The sequence below is a fragment of the Notamacropus eugenii genome, chromosome 2, assembly GCF_028372415.1.
Source record: "Notamacropus eugenii isolate mMacEug1 chromosome 2, mMacEug1.pri_v2, whole genome shotgun sequence".
Classification (NCBI taxonomy): domain Eukaryota; kingdom Metazoa; phylum Chordata; class Mammalia; order Diprotodontia; family Macropodidae; genus Notamacropus; species Notamacropus eugenii.
Genome location: NC_092873.1, coordinates 513,942,222 through 513,967,897, shown reverse-complemented (window position 1 = coordinate 513,967,897; position 25,676 = coordinate 513,942,222). Strand labels below are relative to the sequence as shown.

The following is a 25,676-nucleotide window of genomic DNA, read 5'->3' as shown; positions in this document are numbered from 1 at the left end:
TGGTAGCGTAGGCATGCGTCCGCAGGGGTCTGGGCAGCTCCCGCGAAGGTGCGTCGGCAGAGGCACGTGGGCTCCTGCTTCTCACCTTCCACTAAAGTAGTCCTGGGTCCCACGGGCGGAATCGGAACCCGGGGCTTCGGCCGGCCTCATTTGTGCGTCCCTTTTCCGCGTGTGTTCGTGACCTCCCTCCTCCCCGTGACTTCCCCTGGCTTTGCCCCACAGCCCGGGTAGTACCAGGTACACGGTAGGTGCTAAACAGAGGTGCGTCCGGCCAGGCCTGGATTCGGATGACCAGGGCACCGCAGGCCTCCCACTTGGAGTCCCGCGTCATCCCCCCGCCCCCCGTCCCGGTGGTCTCCGGAGGGATCTTGGAGCCCGGCAGGGCAAGGCTCCCGGGGGGGGCGGTGGACGGCTGCGGGTTCTGGGTTCTAGTGCGGCTGCGGCCCGTGGGACCAGAGCGCGTCTCGCCCGGATGGTCAGCCGCGCCTCAGTCCGGGGCGTGTGTCGGGGTGCGGTCGGGGTCCCCAGGCTGCGCCCCCAGCACACTCCGCACGCCGCAGGACCGGCGGACACGCCCCTCCCCGCCCCCGGGCAGGCAGGCCCCGCCCCGCGCGCGGATTGGCCCAGGGACCCCCCGGGCTCGGAGCCCCGCCCCGCCCCCCCCCCGTCCGCTCCTCCGGCTCGGGGCTCGGTGCCGGGCGCTCGGCTGCTTGGGGGCCGGGCCGGGAGGGCGAGGACGGACGGGAGCCGGGCCGGGAGCCCGCCTGTGCGCCCCGAAGGTCGGCCCGCGGGGAGCAGCTGGCCCGGGCCTCGGGCAGCCCGCGAGGTGAGGAGAGGGAGCCGGGCGCAGGGGTGCGGGGCTCCCGGGCCGTGTCGCTGCCGCGGCGGGGCGGACGGATGGACGGAGGGACGGACGGACGGACGGACGGGCCGACTGGCGGACGGACGGACGGACGGGCCGACTGGCGGACGGACGGACGGACGGACCGACGGGGCCCCAGCGGCGGGGCGGGGCGGCTGGAAGCGGCCGCGTGGGGTGGACAGTGTTACAATGTGAAACAATGTAGCGGGGGGACACTTAGCGGGGAAACTGAGGCCCAGGGATGGCCAGGGGGCTGTCCGGGCGGCCGGACCGCGGCCCCTGGCTCTCGGCAGCCCGCGGGGCCAAGGGATGGGGGCTCGGGTTCGAGACTTGGATCTGCCCCGTGACCTCTGCAGACCCTCCCCAGGGCAGGGGGGCCCCGGGCCCTCGGGTGACACCCCCACGGGGCCCTTGTCCGTCCCGCAGGAGGAGCCCCGGCGTGACCCCGCGCGCGCCCCGCGGACCATGCACTGCGAGGTGGCCGAGCCGCAGAAGCCGGGCGCGCCCTTCTACGAGGTGCTGGTGGCCAGGCGCCCCGGGGCCGGCGGCAGCCCCGCGGGGGCGCCCAAGGAGCCGGCCCCCGGCCCCGGCCATGGGCGAGCGGCCGCCGCCTTCCTGCACTCCCCGATGGCCTTCAAGATCACGCTGAGCGCCGGCGGGCCGGGGGGCGACGGGCCCGAGCCCCCGCAGCCGCAGCCGCAGCCGCAGCCTCAGCAGCCGGCCCGGGGCCCGCGCGACGGCGGACCGCCGCTGCAGGAGCAGCTGCTCCCCAAGGGCCCGGGGCCGCAGCCCGCCCGGCCCCGGAGCCCCAAGGACTTGTTCCCGCAGAAGCTGCAGCCGCCCGGGACCAAAGGTGAGTGAGAGCCGGAGCGCGCCCGGCTGCTGCCCCCGGGCATCGCGCGCAACTTCCCCCGAAGTTCCCCGGCGCCGTGGTCGGGGACTCCCGTGCCCGGGCAGCCAGCGGGGCAGAACAGACGGGGAGGCCGGACCACTGCCTGGTCGGACCCAGAGGGACCCGGGTGTCTGGGCTGGTCTAGGAGGCCGTGTCTAGCCCTGAGAAGGGTCTAAGCCTGTCCACGATGTCAGAAAGCCTGCACAGAAGTTCCCCGAGGGCGGGTAAACCCCGACTGCCCTGTGTGGTGGGGGCAGTCTTTGGGCACAGATGCCTTTGGGCACCCCCGCCCTGCCCTCATCACTCCCGGTTACCAGCTCGGGCACTGATAGATTTCACCAGAAAAGGTGGGTGAGGATGTGACTGTTGGGCTGCTGCGGGACCAGAGACTTGTCAGGAAGTGATCATGGGGGGCGCCGGGGGTGGGGTGGGGTGGGATCTGCATAAAGAAAGCCTGGCGGCATCTGCCTGATAAAAAGACCCAAGTTAGACTTGTCAAGCCGTGTTCACGTTCGGACGTTTTGTTGTATGTGCAAACCCAGAGTGGTTGGGTTGAGGAGGTGGCCCCAGGAAGGCTGCTTGGGGGGGGAGTACCAGCTTCCCTCCTTCATCCATGCTCCCCAGGAGCGTCCTAGCCACGCACACCCTCTCCTCCCTCCCAGGCTTCTAGCTTGATGGAGGACCTCTTAGCTCCCTGGGGTGGCATCCAGTGCTGGGGTGCCCCCCAGCCCAGCCCCATCTAGGATGTTAGGGACTCCCTGTGCCCATCTGGAGCTTAATTAGAGGCTGTGGGGGAGGGAGGGGTGCTGTGGACATGTTCTTCTCATCAGAGTTAATTATTATTGAGAGAAATTTAGAAAGTTTCACGCTTGGCGATAAATTAACCAGAGGCTCTTAGCTGCTCTTTGAGCTGGGGATTTTGGGGGGAAACTACAGGGCTGTGTGTTTGGACAGCTCGCAGTCACGTTGTCGTAGCAACCAGCTTTTGGGAACTCTCTGTTTAGAGAGATGACACATCCCATTTCCAGGTAATTCCTCAGGAAGAGAGAGAAGACAGTTTATGTGCACAGGCCCAGTGGGGCCAGGCAGTACGTCTTCCTCACACCCGACGGCTTGGCCAGCCCACTCAGGATCTCAGCAAACAGGGCTTCTAAGCCCCTTTCCTCAAGGGCCAACTGAACACCCGAACTGTGGACATTCCGAGGGAAATATTGAGTGAAATCTCTCTCTCTCTCTCTCTCTCTCTCTCTCTCTCTCTCTCTCTCTCTCTCTCTCTCTCTCTCTCTCTCCCTCTCCCTCTCTCTCCCTCTCTCTCTCTGTCTCTCTGTCTCTTTCTGTCTCTCTCTCTCACACATGCGCACACACACGCACACACACACACTCTCTCTCCCTCTCTCTCTCTGTCTCTCTGTCTCTTTCTGTCTCTCTCTCTCTCACACATGCGCACACACGCGCGCACACACACGCTCTCTCTCTCTCTGGCCTCTGCTGTTATTACTGTCATCAATGGGCTTTCCTTCCACTGACAGTATGGGACCCAGACCTTTGGCTGTGGTCATGCAGTTGACTATGGGTCCCTGCTGGTGGCGAACCGTTTATTCAAAATGGCTCACGACTGCTGACCTCGTTCACTAAGGAGTTAGGAGTCTTAGTTGGAAAGAGCCCTTGCCTCCACTCCTTCCCGCTTCCCCCCCACTCCCCCAGTCTTCTGGAGAAATTCTTATTCGTCAACAAGAGCTGACCAGACAATGTATTCATAGGATTGGAGGATTTGAAATTGATGGGACCTTAGAACACTGAGCAGAAATTGTCAGCACTGGGAGGGGCCTTAGAACAAGGGATGGCAGAGCTGGGAAGGAGCTCAGAAGAGGGGTTCTTCATTTTTTAAATAGATTTCTTTGTCCTTTTAGTAAACCTGAGGGACCATTTTTCAGAATGATGTTTATAAATACATAAAATAAAATCCATAGGATTTTAAAAGAAACCAATTATATTGAAATACAGCTATCAAAAAACTGTTTTTAAACCCAGCCTCCTATTAGGATTATCTGCCTTAGAACATAGATTGTCAGAGCAGGGAGGCACCTAAGAACCTCAGAGATGAATGGAACCTAAGAACACTAGATGTCAGAGCTGGAATGGGTCTTAGGGTTCAGGTAGCTCAACCTGCTGTTTTTACTTTAGAGGAAACTGAGGCCCAGAGACAGTAACTTGGCCAAGACAACAGTCACCAGCAGCAGAAAGCAGACCCAGGTACTCTGTCCAAATCAATCCACTTTTCTCTAGTAAATGTTGAACCAGACTCTGTGGGGCAGTTTGTAGGTCAAGGCCTTTCCTGGTCTCAGCCACTGCTGTGTTCCCAGGCTTTGTTTTGGTTCTAGGCTGGCTTTGGAAAGCCCCTGGGTTTGTGCCCCAGGCAGAAATCTTTGAAACAGGGTTTTCCTTGAGCAAGGAGTTATTAGGGACAAGATCACTGGATTGGGAGGTCACAGGCCTGGATATGAAGGCCCATCTCTGCCACTGACTCTCTGTGTGACCTTGGAAGAAATGTGTTCCCCACTTGGAGTCTTGCTTTCCTGGATGGACTCCTTAGGCCCCATAGGATTTAGCAGTCTCTGAATTTCCCCGTGGAGCTATGGATGAGGAAGGAAAAAGCCCACATCATTTTCTAGTGTTTCCTTCATCCCCCTGTGATGACAGGAGATCTGGCCGAGATTGTGTTCTTCCAGATAAGGAAATGGGGCCGAGAGGAGCAAAATGAAATGATTGGGACCTAGAGTGAGAACCCAGGTCTCCAGAGGTCCAGGCCTGGTCTTTGTGTCTGGCTCTGCACTGAGTGGCCTCTCTTTCCAGGCCTCTGGAGCCTCAAAGCCGCTTTCAAGATGACCTTGCAGGTAGATTGCACATCCCTAGTTTGTATTTAGTTGTTCAAGTCTTGTGTGATCCTGTGACTGTAAATTCTGGAAGGGCAATGATGGGTTTTGACTTTCTCTGTATCCCCAGCGAAGCTGGTTCTGCCTACCTGACCTGAAGCAAGGGGCTTTATTATCTCTTAGGCCTTAGGCCCCTCCCAGCCCTGACATCCCTTGTTCTAAGTCCCCTCCCAGCCCTGACATCTCCTGTTTTAAGGCCCCTCCTAGTCCTGACATTCTCTGTTCTAAGTCCCCTCCAAACCCTGACATCCCCTGTTTTAAGGCCCCTCTTAGCTCTGACATTTCCTGTTCTAAGGCCCCTCCCAGCTCTGACATTCTATATTCTAGATTCTCTTCCATTTCTGACATTCTCTGTTCCAAGGGCCCTTCTAACTCTACCATTCCTTAGTGTAAGGTAACTGGAATTGGGACAGAGAGAGGGTGAATCTTTTTAAAAAAAGAAAGATTCAGGCCCAAATATTGGCAGCTACAGGACGTCAGGACAAGTCCTGAACACATTATTCCAAGGTCCGGGGTTAGATTACAGATGATCAGCGTTCTGCTGAAGTTTCAGCCCTGATAGGGGGCTGGATCAAAGACCTTCCAGATGAAGTGGAGAGTGTATTTGTAAACGTCAGATATGGTTTCCAATTTGGGGTGGCAAGAGCCAGGAAAGTTGCAGTGACAGTATCACTGTTAACACTAATAACCATTTAATGTTTACAGTAAACTATTTCTTGGTTCTCTTTTTCCAGAGGCCCTGTGGGGTCAGCAGGGAGAGCCCCAGAGGGAGAGCTGGGGGGTCTGGGTCCAGTTCTGCTCCTTGATAATAGATCTCCAATTGTTTACATTACCTTTCCCACTAGAGTAGAACCTCCTTGAGAGCAGAGCCTTTTCTTTCTTTCTTCCTTCCTTCCTTCCCTCCTTCCTTCCTTCCCTCCTTTCTTCCCTTCTTCTCTCCTTCCCTCCTTCCCGCATTCCTGCCTTCCTGCCTTTCTTGGCTGCTGCTGGTGCAGTGAAGTCAGAAAGGTCAGAATTCACATATGCCTTGGACATTTATTGGCTCTGTGACCACTTAACCTCTGTCTGCCTCAGTTTTCTCAACTATAAGATGGGAATAATGCTAATATTTACCTTGGATGGTTGTTGTGAGATAGTATTTGTAAAAGTGCTTGGCATATAGTAGGAGCTTAATAAATGCTTGTTTCCTTTCTTTTTTCCTCAGTTTCTCCAGGGCTCAGCATAGTGCCTGGCACAAGGTTATCATTATTAAATTGTTTGTTGATTGGTGGGTTGTATGAATTTGGACAAATTATTTTTCCAGGACATGCCTCAGTTTTCTCTTGTAATATAAGTATATTAGAGCCCATGGGGGGAGAATGTTCCATCCTCTAAAATTCCACATCCTTAGGTCCTTTTCTGTCCTGATGTCCCATTGTCTCATGTCTAGGATTCCAGAGCCCTACTGTGTGTGGGGAGAGATTTGACCTATACTCTGCTTTGATGGAGGGTTGCTTGGGGAGAGAGAAAGAGGAGCCCTTCGCTGGGTATGGCCCAGGCTTTGGGTGGGGTGCCAGTCTGGTTGGTGGAGCTGGGATGGTTAGTTCTTTCCTATCTACTCTCCATCCAGCCCCCAAAATTTACAGATGGGAAAATTGAGGCTTGGAGGCCAGATTAGTTTGAACAGTAAAAATACCCCTTAGGAGAATGGAGAGATGTCAAGTCAGCTGTTCAAGACCCTCCTTCCTCAGTTTCCTACTCTGTGAAACTAAGAACTTGAACTAGGTGACTAGGTGTTCTTCAAGGGACATTTCAGCGCTGGCATCCCCTGTTCTAAGGCCTTTCCCAGCGCTGACATTCGCTGTTCTAAAGCTCCTTCCAGCTCTGACATTCCCTGTTCTCAGGCCTCTCCAGGCTCTAACATCTCCTGTTCTAAGGATCTTTCCAACTTTACATTATGTGTTCCATTCAGAGATCATAAATGTAAACCATTCTCTCAGGTAATTTTTTCCTTCTCAAAAAGCTTGAACAAGTTAAGTTAGCAAGCATTAATTCAGCATCTCCCTTGTGCTAGGTCCTGGGTTAAGCCTTGAAATGCAGTTTTGCTGGGTGTGTGTGATAGTAGCTACGTTGGGGTGACCCTGTAGGGCTGCTGGCAGTTCTACCTCCTCGCTTTAAAAAATTTAGTATTCTTTTTTTTTTTTTAGTTAGCAAAATTCTGTTTTCTCTTCTTCCCACTTCCCTCATCCCCAGTGAAGGGAAAAAGGAAAACTAATATCCTTGTAACAAATATACAGAGACAAACAAAACAAATTCCAGCATACACCATGCCCCAAAGTGGATGTCTTGCTGTACACTGAGACCCTCTGCTCTTTTTCAGAAGGTGGGTAGCCTCTTCCCTCACAAGCCCCCTGGGACTGTGCTTTGTCATGGGTTTGATCAGAGTTCCTCAGTCTTTCAGAGGGGGTTTTCTTTACAATATTTCGGCTGTTATACAAAGCGTTCCTCGGGTTCTGCTCACTTCACTCTGCAGAAGTCTTTATAGATGTTCCTCGATTTCTTTGAAACATTTCCCTTCATCATTTCTTACAGCAAAGCTGTATTCATATGCATATGCCAGTCTCCAATGGATGGGCACCCCTCCCCCCTTCACTTTTGGTAATTAGCTTCCACGAGAAGAGTTGCTGCAAATATCTCCCTTTTCCCTCCTTGATTGCTTTGGGGTCCCCCTGTTCTTTCATGCCCTTCACCCTCCAGTTCTGTTTCTTGTCATTTTCATCAGGAAGGACAGACCAACCGTTCCCATTTCCATAGCCAGCCCTTTTCTTACCCCAACCCTGTGGTTGGTACAAGAGTTATTTCTATGACAGCCTCACAGCTAAAGACCAGGGCTGGACCTCTGACTCTCGAAGTTCATTGTACTCTCCCTTAGATATCTTCCTTGTATCACCATGGGACAAAGGGGATTGTTTTTTCATCCTGTGACATCAGCGAGAAATTTTTATTTTACTGTTGTTTCTTCTTTCAGGCACTGATGATGACAAGGTCCTGGAATAATGAGGACCGAATATTTTAATGGTTGAGGTTTAAATTAAAGAAGAGAGAGAGGGAGGGAGAAAGACACATGGAGACAGAGGGACAGAGGGAGACAGAGAGAGAGACTGAGAGAGAAAGAACAACTCTTGGCTAAATGTGAGCCTTAGGGCAAAGAGAAGCATGTCTCAGTGTTTCAGAAATATCTGTTTTGTGTGTAGCTGAACCTCTTACGGAGATGTGGCTAGGATGCCTTTCCTTTGGATTCTCTGGAAATGACCTCGTGCTTTTAATTTTGTCCCTGGTTCTTGGAATTCTCAGCTCTCATGGAATGACTGGGAGATCTTGCTGGCTGGCCAGCCTGGCGTAGGACAGATGTGCTTCTGGTCCATCAGGCTACCTGATGGTCCCAGATGCTCTGGGAGCGTGGTTGTCCCTGTTCCCCGATTCCTGGGCTGTGTTTGCCTTTGCAGGCATTCCCAGTCGATCCTAGACAGCCGTGAGGAGACTTCTTTTGTGTGCCTCTGTGCCTCACTGGAGAATTATATTTTTAATATGGTGCTGTTTTGCCTCATATCTGATAGAGAATAGTTTCCTCCATCGGTGTACGTGCGCGCACACACACACACACACACACACACACACACACACACACACACACACACACTCACTCACTCTGTCTCTGTCTCTGTCTCTCTCTCTCTCCCTCCCTCTCTCCCTCTCTCCCCTTGGCCTACCAAGACTGATGCTCCTGAAGGTTTCTTTTTCCCGTGCCTTCAAGTCCTCATCACCAGCTGGCCTCCGTGAATCATTAAAAAGGGAAAAGGGCTCCTATGCCCTTTTTTGCACTTTTGCCTAATTATCCTCTCTCTCCATGGTTTTGTCCTGTGAATTTTGGCCTGATGTAAAAGGCAGGTTTTTCTATCCTTTTTTGGTTAGGATATTTTTAAAAAGGAGAAAAGAGGTTCTTTGGAAATGGCCGGTGTGTTTTGTCTGTTGCTGACTGTAAATCTCATGCTGGGGGAGTCACGTTCCCCACTTGTGGGACTTTGCTAGGGAAGGCGGCCTCTTGGGGCAGAGGTAAAGAGGCTTGGATGCAGCCCACGGCCCTGCTCCCGTCTAGAGAGACAAGTTCAAATCTGTTTGCTGCTGCTGGTTAAGGTTGTTTGATTAAAAAAAAATTATATAAAGATCTTATTTGATCTTGACAGTTTTCAAAATGGCGGGGTGGGAGAATGAGTGTTTTTATTTCTATTCCACCATGCAAAGACTCTTCAGTATAAGGAGGGGTGGGCTGAAACAGATTTTGAAACTCTTTGAAAAATTCCATCAGCCGAGTCTGAAGGCAGTGCAACCTGAGGACCAGTTTAGGGCCCTGGACCGAGGCTCTGAAGGCCCCTTAAATGGACTCCCTTTTCAGCCATAGTCCTTGGCACAATTAATAACTGTCACTGGCGTCCGGCGTGGGCCTGATTGGTCGCTGTCCTGGAGCTGCCAGAGTGGCACCATCAACCTTGAGGACCGAGGTCAAAGGGGTTACCAGAAGTGACAAAGGGCAGAAATGGGGGCCCAAGGGATGTCTTCTGGAAGTGTTCTACTCTCCCACATTCCAGAAACTGAAAGGAAAAAGACATTTCCCCCCCCCCCCCCACTGCCGCTGCCACCCCCAGCCCATTCTGAAGGCTCCTCACTCACTGCTTTTTCTCTCAAGTTTCATTTTTTTTTCTTTTTCTGTTCTACTCAAAGAATGCTTTCCATGGAGCTCTTGGGTGATTGAGACAGTATTTCCTTAGCATACCCTGCCTACCCTGTTAGAGGCAGATGGTCTGAGGAGGGAAAGCCTCTTGCCAGCCCCAAGGAAAAGAATGAGGTTTTTCTTGGAGGGGTAGATGAGTAGCCGCTAGGATGTACCCTCACAGAGGCTCACATGCTGTATAGTATCCAAGTGGGATCCACTTCTCCCTTCTTGTACCCTCTCCCCACACACTCCCAGGCACAGGGGCCAACACTATGGACTGTGAGGAGAATCAGGAGCCCGGGCCTGGGGTTAGGGGCCCCCTGGAGAGCCCTGGAATCGAAACCAATCAAGGTCCATTTGGGCCGGTGTTCAGTTTGCACTCCTAATAATTTAGGAAGAATTGTTCAGCTCTGTGGACACATCTGGTTAGTAAGAGCCCAAGTGATGCCCTGCGGACTCTTTGAAGGATCCGGGATTTGTTCACAGACTGATGAGCAAGGAGGCTCCTTTCTTCTGCTGTGCGGAGTCTTTCTGTGTGTGTGTGTGTGTGTGTGTGTGTGTGTGTGTGTGTGTGAGAGAGAGAGAGAGAGAGAGAGGGAGAGGGAGAGGGAGAGGGAGAGGGAGTGGGAGAGGGAGAGGGAGAGGGAGAGAGGGAGACAGGGGGATGCCTGGCCTAGGACCTGGAGTTGAGCAGGGAGGGGTGTTGATCGCATCTCTGGTGGATAAAATAAAATAGGAGAATCTCAGACCCTCTAGAAACCCTCCCGTGTATTGTATGAAATAAAATTCTCTTATTTCTCTGGGGCTGTTGACTCTAGGAAAATGAGAGGGTGTTGGTATGTTGTGTGACTGGGTTATTGGTGCTTGTTATTATATATTTATATTTTGGGGGAATAGCATGCATTTGGGGGGGTTAGTCTTTGAAGAATAAATTGATCATTAGCTGGGGGGGAGGGCGGATTTGTAAAAGCGTTGGCCCAGATCCTAGCTAATGCCCCTCCTGAATCCTCCTCTTCCAGCCTACCCCCCTTATAGATGAAAAGGCATAGGACATAGAGCATCTCCAGTCATGCTTCTGAGCCTCCCTTGGATTTCTTTTGGGGGGGGGATTGATTTTTGAAAAAGAAGTTGGGTGGAAAATACGGCTTTGACCAGACGACGTGAAAACCTGTAAAAACTGACTTTAAAAGCACGGATCCCGCTTGTTGTCTTAAGCTCCAGAGGGGCTGGGAGTTGGTTTACTTTGGCATTCTGTCGGACTATATGAAACGCCTCTCTGGGGGCTCGGTATTTTAATACCTAGTAGAAGTTTGTAGAACAGTAGATGATATATTTTGCCTGCCGTCCAGCCCGTAAATAAATTGCACGTGCAGGCAGGAGCAGGGAGGCTCCACCGTGGAAATGGAAGCTTAATTTTTTCTCCTGAATCACTTAAGTATTTGTTCTCGACGGGTGCCGGGGCAGAGGGAAGCCGGCGTGTGTCTGCCGAGGCAGGCCTAATGCTCGCTGTGGACCATCAGATACTCTCACAAGCCCTGCCTGCCTCCACAAAGCCTCGAAGTCGACTGAGAAGGAAGGCAAGATGATAGAACTTTTAAGTGCATCATAAACATAGGATCCAATCACTTCCCCTTTTTCAAAGCCCTCTCAGCCTCCACAGGCTCTGGTGGGTGGGGAGCTGTTACTATGTATCCGTCTTTAGCTCCAAGTCCAAGGCGGTGCGTCGCTGGGACCACACTGACCGATGCAGCCCGTAACAGAAAAGGCTCTCTGTTCCAGAGACACCATTAAATATTTCATGGTTAGACCAAACTCCATTCCTTTCTCCTTTCCTTCTCTCCCCCCCCCCCATAATAAGTTTAAATATTAATTCTCTGGAATGTCAGATGCCGAAAGCAAAGCGTTTAATGAGCTGTCGTTTCAAATATCTCAGGGTAGGGTTATGAAACCGGAGATTTCCCTGGGAGGGAGGGGATGGGTGGCCAGGTTCACGGCGGACAGATAGGCGAACTCGAGTCTTCTCATTTACTTTTAGAAAAGGAAAAGAGCGTTCAAACCAGCTATTTTATGTGCAGGAGTAGATTAAGAGCTGCTGAGATCTGACCATAAAATGTCTGTAAGCGTGTATCCACAAAGATACAGGGGAATACAGACCACATTGGCTAGATGGATGTGGGTGTGTGTACATTATTTTTATGGCTGTGTTTTGTTTTTCTTTTTTTTGGGGGGGGGGGGTACAGGGTCATTCCCTTTTTTTCCTCTTGGCCAGCTGGCTTTAATTCTGCCTGAATGCCACTAGAGGCCAAACGATTGATCAAACAGTCCCTTGGACTTTTGTAGCTGTCTGCGTGAGAATATTCCAGCCCCGAAGCTTTTCACCGAAGATGGACTCAACGTGTCTCCTCCAGCCGTGTGATTTAAAATTGAGTGAGTGTGCGTGTGTGTTTGTGGGCATATGTGTGTGTGTGTGTGTGTATGCAATGGGACATGGGGGGGCAAAGAGGGTGAATAAAAGGACCTCAAGGAACTGCCCCCTCTCAGCTCAGTGATCCCCAAAACAAAATGTGGACCAGACGTGAGAGATAGTCTAGTGTGTAAACCCTAGACTGCGGGAGGAAAGACTAGAGAGTCTGGCCCACAGTCCCACAATGAGTTAGAAAACTTGGGGTCATGTCTGGAGCTGGTGATGCAAACCCAGACCTGGGACAGTGGGACAGAAGGCACCCAATCAGTCAGTTAGCTGGAGCCCCCGTTGGGGAGTCACAGGAGGAGAGAGGAAGCAGAGCCTCTTGTTAGTTAGGTGCTAATCTCTGCTCTGTCACTGCTGTTCAGGGGCCTTGGGACCCTTCCACAAAGACCTTTGTGGCTTTGAACTTGTGGTAGTATCAGTGCTAGAATCGTGCAGTTGGAAGGGATGTTAAATGTGGCTGGTGCCAAGTCCAGTCTTCCGTGATCTCTAATAGAGCATCACATGGAGCTGGACCGATCAGGGGGATCATCCATTCCTCCTTCTGTTCATCCACTCATTCAGTCAACAAAATTGTGCTGAGACCCTAGGCTACGGCTGAGACAAGTAGAGGATTATAGGGTTGAGGCTAGAAAGCCCCCAGAAAAGTGGAATGACTTGAACCCAGGACACCGCTCAGGCCTTGCCTGCTGGTTCTCAGGCTGGGGCCTGCTGTATCAGCCTTAGGAAGGAGGCGGGATTGGGGGTAGGGGTGAGGTAGGGGAGAGAGCCCTGGCCCTCAAGTCCTGATGGCTTGGTCAGGAGGAGCCTGAAGATAGGGTTCAAATTCCACCTGCCATTTAACGAGTTACCCCTAGGATCATGGGCAAGTCCCTCAGATGCTCTGAACCTCAGTGTCCCTTCTCTCTAAGGCAGGGGGTCATTTCAGGTGTTCGTCTGTGGTGCTGGGGTCATGTTTACTCTGTGACCTTGGGCAGCTTCCATCTCTTCCTGGGGTCTCAGGGTAAAAGCAGGGTGTCTGGACAGAGGGTCAGGTGCTTCAGGTCAGCTGTATGCTGTGTCCTTGGCCTTGTGAGGATCCTCAGGGAGGAGGGAGTATAGCCAGGAGGAGCCCTCCCTGCCCACAGACTTCAGTGTCTTACCTGTCCACACCTCTGCTTGTCACAGCCTCAGGGACAGCACTGAATACGCTAGTCCTCAGTGGTCTCAAGGCTTTGAAGAAATTCAGGGTATCCCTTCCTCCCCAAAAGGGACTGAAGATACCTAAAGATCTTTCTTAGCTCTGACATTCCCTGTTCTCAGGCCCCTCCCAGCCCTGACATCTCCTGTTCTAAGGTCCCTCCCAGCCCTGACATCCCCTGATCTAAGGTCTCTCCCAGCTCTGACATCCCCTCTTCTAAGGTCTCTCTCAGCTCTGACATCCCTGTTCTAAGGCTCGTTTAGATTCTGACATTCTCCCTTTGTTTTTTGGGGGGGCATGGGGGTTGGGGGAAGAGGCCCTGGGAATTCTCTTGCCTCAGTGGCTCACCCTGGACTTTCGGGCACCGTGCACCAGAGCTGCGTTATGAGAAATCTGGACGGCTGTTTTCCTTTTGTGGGGAGCCTGAAACCCTCACTCACAAATCAGATCTCAGGAGCTGTATTAGTCACACATTTTTAAGACATTCCAAAATCGACGCGAGCTTCTCAGTCCCAGTGACTGCAGCCTTCTTTTTGTTCTTCCCCTCCCCCTCCTGTTCTTTTTCGTCTTTAATGTAAACCTTCCGCAGGCTGGGTTTACATTTAGGTTCCTGACGTCTGTTACTCCTGGCAGATACCACTTTCAGTTTCATTAAAGAAAAATCTGTCTCCCGGCCCCAGGTCCTTCACTGGCCCTACTCTGAGGGTGGATAGCCAGCTCCCTCGCCTTCCTCGAGTTGTCAAAAAGGGAGAGGCCTTTTCCGCTTGAGCCAAATAGGTTTCGCTGCTCTGCAAGAAGTATTTGAGCTTAGGGGACCCAAATCCCTCCCTGTATGAAGGGAGAAACCTCTGGAGGTCCCATGGTAGTCTTCTCCCTCCAAATCCATCCATCCATCCATCATATTTCTTGCTTGTTAAGACCTGTCTGTGGACTTGACTACTGATTGGTTACAATCGCATTTTGTGTGTTTATTTGGAAAATAATGTAATCACGACAACTTCATTGAACTCTGTTACACAACAGATGAAACGTGTATGAATAGTTTTAAAATTTTTTCTTCTCTTTTTTCTTTATGCTTCTACCACCCTCTTATTTTTATTCAATTCCCCCCAGTTTCACCTGAGGCTACTAGCACTCGTATCATCTTGGTGCCCACCAACGGGTGGCATCACCCACTTTGAGAATCTGTAGTCTAAATGGCAGCTAATCTTGATGGATGCCTGTGCTAGGCACTGTCCTAGAGATAGGAACAGTCCTGACCTCAAAAAGCTTACATTCCACTGGGGAAATGAAGCATGTTTGCAGAAAAGTAAATTCAAGGTATTCACAAAATAAATACATTCTGTGTGTGCGTGCGTGTGTGTGTGTGTGTGTGTGTGTGTGTGTGTGTGTGTGTGTGAGAGAGAGAGAGAGAGAGAGAGAGAGAGAGAGAGAGAGAGAGAGAGAGAGAGAGAGAGAGAGAAAATATGTGTGTAATTAATAAAGAAGGACCTTTGCTGAGGGAGATTGCTTGAGCTGAGCCTTGAAAGAAGTGAGGGATTCCAAAAAGTGGCAGTAAGGAGGAAAGCATGATAGGTAAAGGTGTGGAGGCAGGAAATGGCATATTTATGGGAAAGAACACTAACATTTGTGCCTGAAACTCCTTTTAGGTCTGCTGTTCTCTGGGTCAGGCTTTCCCCCCTCCACTCTCCCTGCCCCTTTCTTTGTTCTAAGGTCATTCCCAACTGTTGGAAATTGGTTTTGTGTCTCTGCTTCCTTGACTTCCTGAGTAGGGACTAATGGGATGCCTTTCTTTAGTATTGTGGCTTTAAGAACATAAAGTTTAGATAATTATGTAATAATTAGAGTACTTACGATAATTCTTCTATGTTTGCCAATAAATGAAGTAAATCTTGGCTTACAGTCATATTTCCTAGTTTCATTTTTTAAATTTACCTAAAGCATAAGTCACCGACCTTTCTTACCTTAGTTTGCCTTTTTGTTAAAGGGCCGAGTTGAAGATGATGTCTGAAATGTCTTCAGCTCTAAGTCCTGGTAGCCTGTCCTCAGACCCCTCCCAGCCCTGACATTTCATCTTATACGTTCGCTTCCCCTGATATCCCAAGATTCCTTCCAACATGAATGCCCTGTGTTCCAACTTTCCATATTCTGTCTTTTAACTCCCTTCTAGCTCTGTCAGTCTATCTTCTATAAGTCTATTAATTTATCTAAATAAGAAATTCTTGACTTGAGGTCTCTGAATGTAAAAAATTTCCTTTTTATGACTATTTCAATATAATAGATTTCCACTGTAATCCTTGTATTGCATTTTATGCATTTAAAAACATGATTCTGAGAAGAAGGGGCCATCAGCATTATTGGGCTTCTGGAGGGATCAAGGATCCTCAAAAGGGGAAGAACCCTTAGAATCCTAACCCTTTTAAAGTATGACTTTGAGGGGCTTCTCTGGCCTTGGCAGCAGCACCTGCCTAGCCCCAATAGCCCCTCCAGATCACTCCTGAACCAGGGAACTGTGGGATGCCGCCTTTGTCCCTGGCGTTTGCTTTCTGTTCAGCTCTGTCACCTGAATTGACTAGAGCCAGTTGGGATTTTAGCCCAGAGGTGGTTCAGTTAATCACTGGCTGAGCTGGGACAGTCTTCGGATTGGTCTTGAGCAAGTTCATTGGGACCATCCCACTGTTTGTGGGGGCAGAAGACAATACCTGAAGTTGCTGGGTTTTTGTGACTCTAGAGGTCAAAAGGCACACATGGTTTTGTTTTCTAATTCAGGGTATTATGTGTTCAAGGTAGATTTACGCCCCCACCTTTGTTTATTGACTTGTAGCCGTCCACGTGAAGCTAATGGAACATGACAGATGATATTGACGAAGCATGTGTTTCCGATTAAATCAGGTTGGACGTTAAAACCTGGAGAAAAAGCAAGCCTGTTAGAAAGGGCAGGTTAATGGGAGAGGAGGCTGCTCCGACGGGTGAGCCAGCACCATCAGCAGAGATGCAGAGAAGTGGGGTCCTGCCCTCAGCAGGCTGCAGAATGGCGCCCGAGCCTTCCTCTTCTTTCAGGATTCTTTATTATTATTTTATTTGTTTTCAGTGTTCTACAATCACTTCCATATATCTTAGATTTTTTGTCCTCCCTTCCCCCTTCCCCCCACCTCCCCACTTCCTCCCCAAGACAGCATACAGTTTTATGTAGGTTCTCCACGTTCATTCCTATTAAATACATTTTCACCTTAATCATCCTTTCAGGATTCTTTTCATCCTTTGGGCTCAGAGACTGTGAAACCTGGTGGATCTAGAATTCTAGACTGTCAAAGCTGGGAGGGATCTTAGAACAGGGGATGTCAGGGGTGGGAGGGGCCTGAGGGCAGGGGGTGTCAGGGCTTGGAGGAGTCTGAGAACAGGGGGTGTCAGGGCTTGGAGGAGTCTGAGAACAGGGGATGTCAGGGCTGGGAGGGGTCTGAGAACAGGGAATGTCAGGGCTGGGAGGAGTCTGAGAACAGGGGATGTCAGGGCTGGGAGGGGTCTGAGAACAGGGGATGTCAGGGCTGGGAGGAGCCTGAGGGCAGGGGGTGTCAGGGCTGGGAGGGGCCTGAGAACAGGGGGTGTCAGGGCTGGGAGGGGCCAGAGGACAGGGGATGTCAGGGCTGGGAGGGATCTTAGAACAGGGAATGTCAGGGCTGGGAGGGGTCTGAGAACAGGGGATGTCAGGGCTGGGAGGAGTCTGAGGGCAGGGGGTGTCAGGGCTGGGAGGGTCCTGAGGGCAGGGGATGTCAGGGCTGGGAGGGGTCTGAGGGCAGGGGGTGTCAGGGCTGGGAGAAGCCTGAGGGCAGGGGGTGTCAGGGCTGGGAGGGGTCTGAGAACAGGGGATGTCAGGGCTGGGAGGGACCTTAAAGGTCATCTAATTGCACCCCCTGGTAACTGCCTAAATCTCACTGCCTTGATTCCTCTGGTCAGTCTCTCCCATCTCCCTTCTCCCTCCTTCTTGACCTCCCCTGCCCTTTGCTTAGAACCCTCCTACTCACTTGCCATCTGGAGTCATTGAGAATGTTGTATGATATTTATTTATATCTTCCCCCTCCCAGCCAGTTAGGCCCGTGAGGGCAGGCTCTGCTTCTCCTTTTTGCTTGATGACAATAACGAACATTTATAGAACTCTTTAAGATTTGCGAAACACTTTACGTAAGTTATCTCATTTGATTCTCACAGCAGCCCTTTGAAGTAGGTCCTCTTATTATCTCCATTTTACAGATGTGGAAACTGAGGCTGAGTAGTTAAGTGAGAGGCCAGCAGCTCTTCAGCAGATACAGTCAGAGTAAAATACATTCCAGCATCTCCATGTCTGTATCCTCCAGTTTTCTTGTGGTTTGTTTTTTAACAAGGGAATGCTCTCCTACCAGATTTTCAGGCTGGGGATTCATTCACAGAACTAGATTGACTGTGTCTCATTGAATGGGGCAGGCGATCTGACTCTGGAGAGGGTCAGCAAGGGCCATCCTGTGAAACCCTCTCCCAGGTACATCCTCTGCCACTGGGGTCTTCCTCTGAGTGAGGGTGTGGTGCCCTTTTGAATATCAGCATAGACTGAGATCTGGGTAAATTCACCGGAACTGAGGGAGGCCTTAAAACCGGACTTAGTCATCCTGGACAGAAGGCATTTACGGGTGCTGTCACAGATGCTTTGTGGTAGTTTGGTTGTTTCATTCATGCCTGACTCTTTGTGACCTCATTTGGAGTTTTCTTGGCAGAAGATATGGGAGTGGTTGGCCATTTCCTTTTCTATCTCATTTTACAGATGAGGAAACTGAGGCAAACAGGGTGAAGTGACTTGGCCGAGGTCACACGGCTACAAAGTGTCTGAGGCCAGATTACTGAAGACTCAGGAAGATGAGTCTTCCCAACTCCAGGCCTGGTGCTCTGTGCACTGTGGTGTCCCCTCACTGCCTGCATCATAGATGTTACCATACTCTTTGAAAATAGATGCTCTGCCTTCCAAACAGCCAGGGCTGGCAAGATAGAACAACATTAGAGTCTTTCAGCATATGCCTTGGGAAGGCTTATGTACCACAATGCACAGAGTAGGGACCTTAGGAGGATGGGATCCAGCTAATGACATCGTGTTATCAGAATTCGGGATGGATCTGAGCTATCTGATGAAAGATGATGATCCAGGACTCGGTGAGAAGAAACAGGGCTCTAGACCTCGGACATGTACCAAAAATCAGGCTATATGTGGAATGAGTTCTTGAAAATACTGTGAGAAATCATTGGGTTTCTTTATCAGTTTGTACACAGTGTATTCTATGCAAGATTTCTTTGTGATCTCTGTAATACATATACAATATTTACTTAGATTGTATATGGCACTTTTAGGGTTACCTTTTAATTATTTATCCTTGTAAAATGTAATATGTGATGGAAAGTACCTGTAAGGGTGTTACTTAAATGTTATCTGAGGCCAAGTTTGAACTCAGGTCTTTGTGACCCCCAAATTTAGCATCACTATCAAGTACAGAGCTCTGTATACAATAGGTGTTTAATAGAGACCCATTGGATTGAATTGACTTCTTCAGGGGAGGAAAGTCATGGCCACAGAAGGGAAAAGGCTTTCCTGAGGTCATACCACTAAGGGATGCCTCCCCCCAGTCCCCACCAAATGCCTGCCAGAGTTAATGAGAGTGGGCATGTGTTCATAGAATCAGAATGCCCCTCTCTCCCTTCCACCTCACCACTGAGTATGTCAATGAAAGGATTTGGATAAATATACAAAGTGGAAACAGCTTGGATTTGAGGGATTCCCTCCCTCCCTTGCTACCCCTTCTCCCCCTGACTTCCCCTTCTTTCTGTTTTCCAGGAGAAAGCCAGAGCAGGGATAGGCTGAGCTTGGGGGTCTTTGGATAAGCTAAAAACCTCTTTCCTGTATTGGGCTCTTCAAAGGGGAGCCCTGAGAACATAAATGAGCAGGACTTGGCTCTTTTCATTTGGAGCTTCCCCCACCCCTCTTCCTTAATTATTTTTGAAACTTCGAACAGTTCTGGCTATGACACCTGTAATCACTGTTACCAGAAGGGGGAGAGGATTTTTCCATCATTGAAACTCTTTGTTTCTCTCCCATGGAGGAGATTTTATTGGATCACCTAAGGGCTCAAACAGCCCTTAGGACCATTTCCAGCCCCTTCATTTATCTGGTGAGGAAGCTGAGCCCCAGAGAGAAGTGGATCACCTGAAGTAGCACAGCCTGGATATAGACCCAGAGTCTGGATTTCCAAGTTCAAGGTTTTTGGGTAGCTGGGGAACTGAGCTGACCCAGGTTTCCTCGTTGCTTCCTGGGTGCTCCACCCATGCCAGCAGGTGTCCCCTCCCTTCTCCCTCTCTTCGGGCTCCCCTTTTTGTCTTGTTTTCCTCCATTAGAATGTGTAAGCTTCTTGAGGGCAAATACTGTCTGACTTATTTACATTCTTATCCTCAGCACTTGGCTGGTGCTTTAAAAAAACACTAAATCCACCCATCTATCCTTTTTTCTATCTCTTGTCATCCTTTGTCTCATTCCCCCCCCCCTCTCTTTCTCTCTCTCTCCCTCTTCCCCCTTCTCTGTCTCTTCTCTCCATCTTTCTAACTGTTGATTCCCCTAGCTTCAAGGCCAGTACTCTTTGGGAACTGCCATTATTTTTTCGTTTTAAAAAACTTATGTTTTGTTGATTTTTAAAATTTTTGTATCACAGTAATTGCTGGAAATATTCTTCTTTGTATCAGGGTAAAACAGTTAAAAATACTCCCTCCCGATAGTGTCGACAACCTTCTGCCCTGGTAAGCTCCCCTCTCTCTTTTCCAGGAGTGGAGAGGTCTGTTTCATCATCTTTTCTCTGGTCACTCCAGAATCTGGGCTTCCTTGGGGTGACTCTTCTCTTTATACTTTGGAGTCTCTGTGGAGGCTGTTTTTCTGGTTCTGTTTTCTTCACTCGTCATCAGTTCATATGAGTCTTACCATGGTTCTCCGAATTCCTTACTCCTGTCATTTCTTCCTGAGCTGTCATAATAATAAGAATGTTAATTTTAACATGATAATGACAATGATCCTCCTTAATGAAAGTATTCCCTGGTGCTGTCCTTAAGCTTTCTACCCACCCTATAACCTGCATCATAAAGCTTCCCATTCTTTCTTCCTTTGTTTGGGAACCAGTGGGTCCTGGGCATGTGTTTTCAGCTGACTGGTTGAGAAATTGGCCTTCCTTCTCTTATATTTCAGTCAGCTAGAAAAGTCCAGCTAAACTCATCTGCCCTTTCAGTCCCCAGACAGATCAGTTTTCCGGCTTATACAATTGTTCCTCATTAACAGAATTGGGATCTGGCGCTTTAGGGAGTGGAACAAGACCTCTCCCATCACCGGCAGAAGATGACTCAGGAGGGGTCAGCCCAGAGTCAGTGGCCACAAAGGTCAGCAGGGTGCAGTGGAACCACACTCGTCAAACCACCCAGTGCCTGTCCTCAGAAACCTTCTAGTCTATTTGGGGGAGAGGCAAGAGGGGAATAATTGCTCCTCACTTCAGTAGGATAACACTTCTATGGGATCAGTGTAATAGGAAGAGAAACATACAAAATACCTCAAGGACATGATATTGCTTGACCCTCACCACAACCCAGGGAGTGAGGGTAATTTTATTCTTATTTTACAGTTGGGGAAATTGAGGCTTGAAGTCATGTGACTTGTTCATGGACAAGTAAATAAGAGAAGTAGGTTTTGAGGTTAAGATCAACTTTCTTTCATTCTTTCCCCTTGGCCTCAGCCTCTAGAAGCTGCATCAGAAAAATGGGTTAATTTTTTTTGGCGGGGTGGTCCTTGAGCTGAGGCTCATCACTAAGTGTCCTGAGGTCACTAGAATGCTTAGTCTTTCCTTTGTGGGGCTGGAGTTGTTATCCCAAGGAGTCCCTGATGCCTGTGCGGTTGCCCTTCCCCGTTCTCAGCCCGATTTAGAAACCCAGTGGCATTCTTGTTTTTCAGTATTCTTCTGAAGATGATGGGATTTTTTGAGTCCTTTAATCTGTTTGTTTGTTTGCTGTCTTGTCTGGTGTGGCCAGGCCAGGCTGGGGCAGGAAGCCGTCCTACACCAGCCCCTTGGTTTCTCTCTCATTGCCCTGGTCACAGCTTGTCCAGGGAGTGAGTTTTAGGTTTAGCTCTAGAAAAGATCCTGGAAAAGAGAATTTTTAGGAACTGGGGACATTATACAAGATCAGTGTTTTCTGTTGTTAGGAAAATACTTCCTATCTTAAAGAGAAGAATTGCATAAAATTAAAGAATTGTGAGGGAGGAGCCAGTAAAGTGTCAGGCCAGGAGTCGGGAAGACTCTTCATGAGTTCATATCTGGCCTCATGTACTTCCTAACCCTGGGCAAGTCACTTTACCCTGTTGGCCTCAGTTTCCTCATCTGTAAAATGAGCTGGAGAAGAAAATGGCAAACCACTCCAGTATCTGTGCCAAGAAAACCCCAGATAAAGTCACTGAGAGTCAGACATGACTGAAACAACTGAACAGCAACAAAAGGCTAAATTTAAAAATAATAAGAACTGTCCCCAAAATGTACTGACCTGCCTCAGGAGGTCATGGGATCCTCCCTTTAGGAGGACTGGAAGCAGAGGCTGGGTGTTAGAGATAATGCATAAAAATAAGTAGCATTTTTAAAAATAAATTTTAATTGATATTTTTTGACTTGAGTTATAGTTTCCATCATTCCTTCCCCAACTCCTTCCCTTAAAATAAGGAATAAATAATGGCAAAGAACTGTAGTTCAGTAAAACTGTATCAGTGGAGTCAGGCATTAGATTCAGCATTTCACCCCAGTGGATCCCCCTCTCTGCAAAGAGGGGAGGAGGGAAGCATTTTCTTATATCTCTTCTTTGGGACCAAGCTTTAGCCATTATCATTTCATGGCATTCTGTTTCGACTGACATCGTTGTTTCTGTTTATATGCTTGTCATCATCATGTCCCTTGTTTTCCTGGCTCTGGTTCCTTCCCTCTGCATCAGTTCCTACAAGTCTTCCTATGCTTCTTTGAAATCTGCTTCTTCTTCTTTTTGCGTGTGTGTGGTTGTTCTTTACATTCATGGATCATGGTTTTTTTTGGCCATTCCCCAACTGATGGGCATCTCCTTGATTTCCAGTTCTTTCCATCACCAAAAGAGACACTCTTCATAGTTTAGTTTTAAAAATCATTGACCTTGGGGGGTATATGGCCAGCATCAGAATTATAATTCGCATCTGGGCTGGACAAGATAGCGTCTGAGGTCTGACACTGTGAGCCCACCACCTAACTAGGCAGCAAAAGTGAGCACTGGTTTATTCCATTTAATTAGAACTTTTAACCCCCTTTTCTCTGCTGAAATGTGTATCCCTGAGGTACCCCTTGATGCTTTGTGAAAAATGAAAATCATAGAATTTCAGAGACATTTGACTCTGCCCTGAATCATATATCTTGACTCATTTTCCTTCTTACTGATGCAGGAATCCTGCATCTCTCTAAGCTTTGTTCGTACTTTACCTTTGATGGAATTAAATGCTGCCTTCTTAGAGACAGATGAACTATGTCAATATTTGGTTGCCCAGAGAAGTTCATCAGCATTGTGTGTCGTTTTCATGATGGCATGTTTGCCTGGGTTTGGGATCGTGGACAATGCTCTCATACCTTCCCAGTCACCAGTGTAGTGAAACAGGGGTGTGTGCTTGTTCTCATGCTTTTTAGCATGTTTGCAACCATGTTGTCAAATGCTTTCAGTGAGGATGAACATGGCATCAAGGTCAACTACCGTACTGATGGTACAAATCAAGACCAAAGTGGAGGGAGTGTTGGTGCATGATTTTCTGTTTGCAGATGATTGTGCACTCAGTGCAGCCTCTGAAGCTGAGATGCAACAAAGTATGGATCAATTCTCTGCTGCCTGTGCTAATTTTGACCGAATAATTAACACCAAGAAAACATAGCTGCTCCATCAGCCACCACCACACCATCCATATGTGGAACCATTGGTTACAACATATGGAGAAGTTTTGAATGCTGTGGATAAGTTCACTTACCTTGGTAGTGTACTTTCCAGGAATGTACACATTGACAATGAGGTTGACACACGCATTGCTAGAGCTAGCTCAGTGTTTGGGAGGCTCTGAAGAAAAGTTTGGGAGAGAAGAGGTATTAGACTGACCAGACTGAAGGTCCACAGAGCCACTGTGCTCACCTCATTGTTATATGCTTGTGAAATATGGACAGTCTACCAGTGCTATGCCAGGAAACGAAATCACTTCCATTTGAACTGTCTTAGGAAGATTCTGAGGATCACCTCGCAGGATAAGGTACCAGACACTGAGTTCCTTGCTGGAACTAAACTGCCAAGCACTCAAACTGTGCTTCAGAGAGGGCAACTCCGATGGGCTGGCCATGTTGTTCAAATGTACTTGCCAAAAAGACTATTTTATGGAGAACTCACATGGGGCAGGCGATCACATGGTGGTCAGAAGAAGTGATACAAGGACAGTCTCAAGGTCTCTCTCAAGAACTTTGGATTTGACTGTGGGACATGGGAGACACTGGCACAGGACCACTCAGCATGGTATGCTCACATCAGAAAGGGTGCTGTGCTCTATGCGCAAAGCAGAATTGAGATAACACAAAGTAAACATAGGATGCGCAAATTTGGAGTTACCACCCCAAATATTCACACAGACTATCTGTACCCAACCTGCGGTAGAGCATTTCCAGCTCGTATTGGTCTAATCAGCCACAGTTGGACGCACTGAAACTTCACTTTATCATGGTGATGTCATTTGGGTCCTCTTGGAGAATGAAGGACAACAACCAACCAACCAACCAGTATCTTGACTATAGCATTAAACCTTTGATCTCGAGCTAACAGGGACCACAGACACAATTCAGTTCAACCCCTTTCCTTGTAAAGGGGGAAACTGAAGCCCAGTTAGAACTGAGGTCCTGCCAGCCCAGAGTCCAAATGGGAAAAATAAAAATCCTTTGCAGGGAAAGGTAACTTAGTAAATTAAACTCTTTAAAAAAAGGAAAGAAAGAGAGGGAAATTTCAGCATTATTGATTGGGGTGGGGCATAGTTCCTTGGTAGGTGCTGAAGGTTACATAGGCAGGATTTGAGCCCAGCTCCCCTGACTCCAGTGTTCCTTCCCCTAGACTTAGCTTTGAAGATCTGGGGGTGAGGGTGGGGAGGCAGGGGACATCAATGAGGATTCCTCCCCCCTCTCCAGGCAGTCCAGACCATATTTGGACAGAGATAATTATTTGCTGTGAGCTCTGGCTGGTCAGACCAAGTCCCTCATGGGCTGAAGAAGCTTCAGTCCCTTACTCTGGTCACTGAGGTCAGCAAGAGCATCTCTTGGATGTTTAAAGCCCTTCACCGTGTGACACCATTCTGGGTTTCCAGGATATTGTATATTACTGTCTTTTACACATACTGCGCCCCAGCCAAATTGGCTCCTTACTGCTCCCCTGTCTCTGTGCCTGGCTTGGGACCCACCATGTCCCCGGTGCCTGGACTCTGTCCTCCTCCCTTCACCATGTGGATGCCCCAGCCTCTGCCAAGGTGTCGCTTGGCTTGCATTTGTAGACCCTTCCTTTCTTGAGCTCCCCCTTCTGCGTTGCTTTGTATTTACCTTGTCTCTAATTTGTGTTTAATTATTTGTCCCTCTGGTAGAAGGTGAGCTTCCTAAAGGCAGGGAGGGTTTGGATTTTGTTTCTCTTTTTATCTCTGTCTCTCTTCTCTCTCTGACCCACTGCCCAGTGCCTGGCATGTAACGGGTGCTTAATGAATGGTTGTTGGGTGTAGGATCGAATTTGGAATTTTCCCTTTATCAGGACTAAATGCTTTTTGCAACATCACCTTCACTCTGTTTTCCTTGACCTGCCTCTGGGGCCATGTGAAATAAGGCCAGCTAGCTGGTGTAGCTGGATTTGCGCTTAGAAAGACGTGGGTTCAAATTTTGCATCTGACAAGCCTTTCTTAGTCTCATTTTCCCACCTATAAAATGGGTTACAGCCGTATCATCTGCCTCAGAGGATTATTGTGAGTACCAGAAGCAGGGGCATAGGCTTATGTAAGCATTCCAGAATGTGCTTCTTCTTCTAGGGAGGATCAGAGGAATGGGGCTGTCAGTGACTAAGCCATCCTCATTTTATGAGGTCAAAGAGAAGTGACCTGACTGGGCCAAAATTCAAAGACAGGATTCGAACCCAGATCCTCAGATTCTAAATCCAGGTGACCTTCCCGCTATCCCATGTGGGCTTGATTCTCTTTTGGAAAGCAGCAGTTCATTAGAACATTCCCCGTTAGAACTGAGATGCTTCTGGCCCTGTGTCCAAGTGGGAAAAATAAAAATCCTTTGCAGAGAGTGGTAATTTAATACGTGGAACTTTTTTTTAAAGGAAAGAAATAAAGAGAGGCAGATTTCAGCATTAATGATGGGGCCCCATATTTCTCCGATAGACTTTGAAATCTGGGTTTGAGGTCGGGCAATAGCAGGGAGTTATTTATTTCCCAAGTTGCTTGATCCTGAGCCCCGTGGGAAGGAACAGGAAGGAATTAGAGAGC

At 49.2% G+C, this 25,676-nt stretch overlaps 1 protein-coding gene across 3 annotated transcripts in view; it reads left to right on the top strand.

Moving 5' to 3' along the window:
- The first annotated feature begins 691 nt into the window (after nt 1–691).
- The window catches only part of GLIS1 (GLIS family zinc finger 1), a 249,851-nt gene continuing 224,866 nt past the window's right edge, over nt 692–25,676 (top strand). The window contains exons 1-2 of one of the 3 annotated variants that reach the window (XM_072649517.1): nt 692–826; nt 1,289–1,715. In XM_072649517.1, coding sequence (XP_072505618.1) covers nt 1,328–1,715 — 388 coding nt within the window. In that variant the 5' untranslated portion in view covers nt 692–826; nt 1,289–1,327. Of the gene's footprint in view, nt 827–1,087; nt 1,716–25,676 lie in introns of those variants that run through there. The other 2 variants (XM_072649518.1, XM_072649516.1) reach the window with 2 other exon arrangements.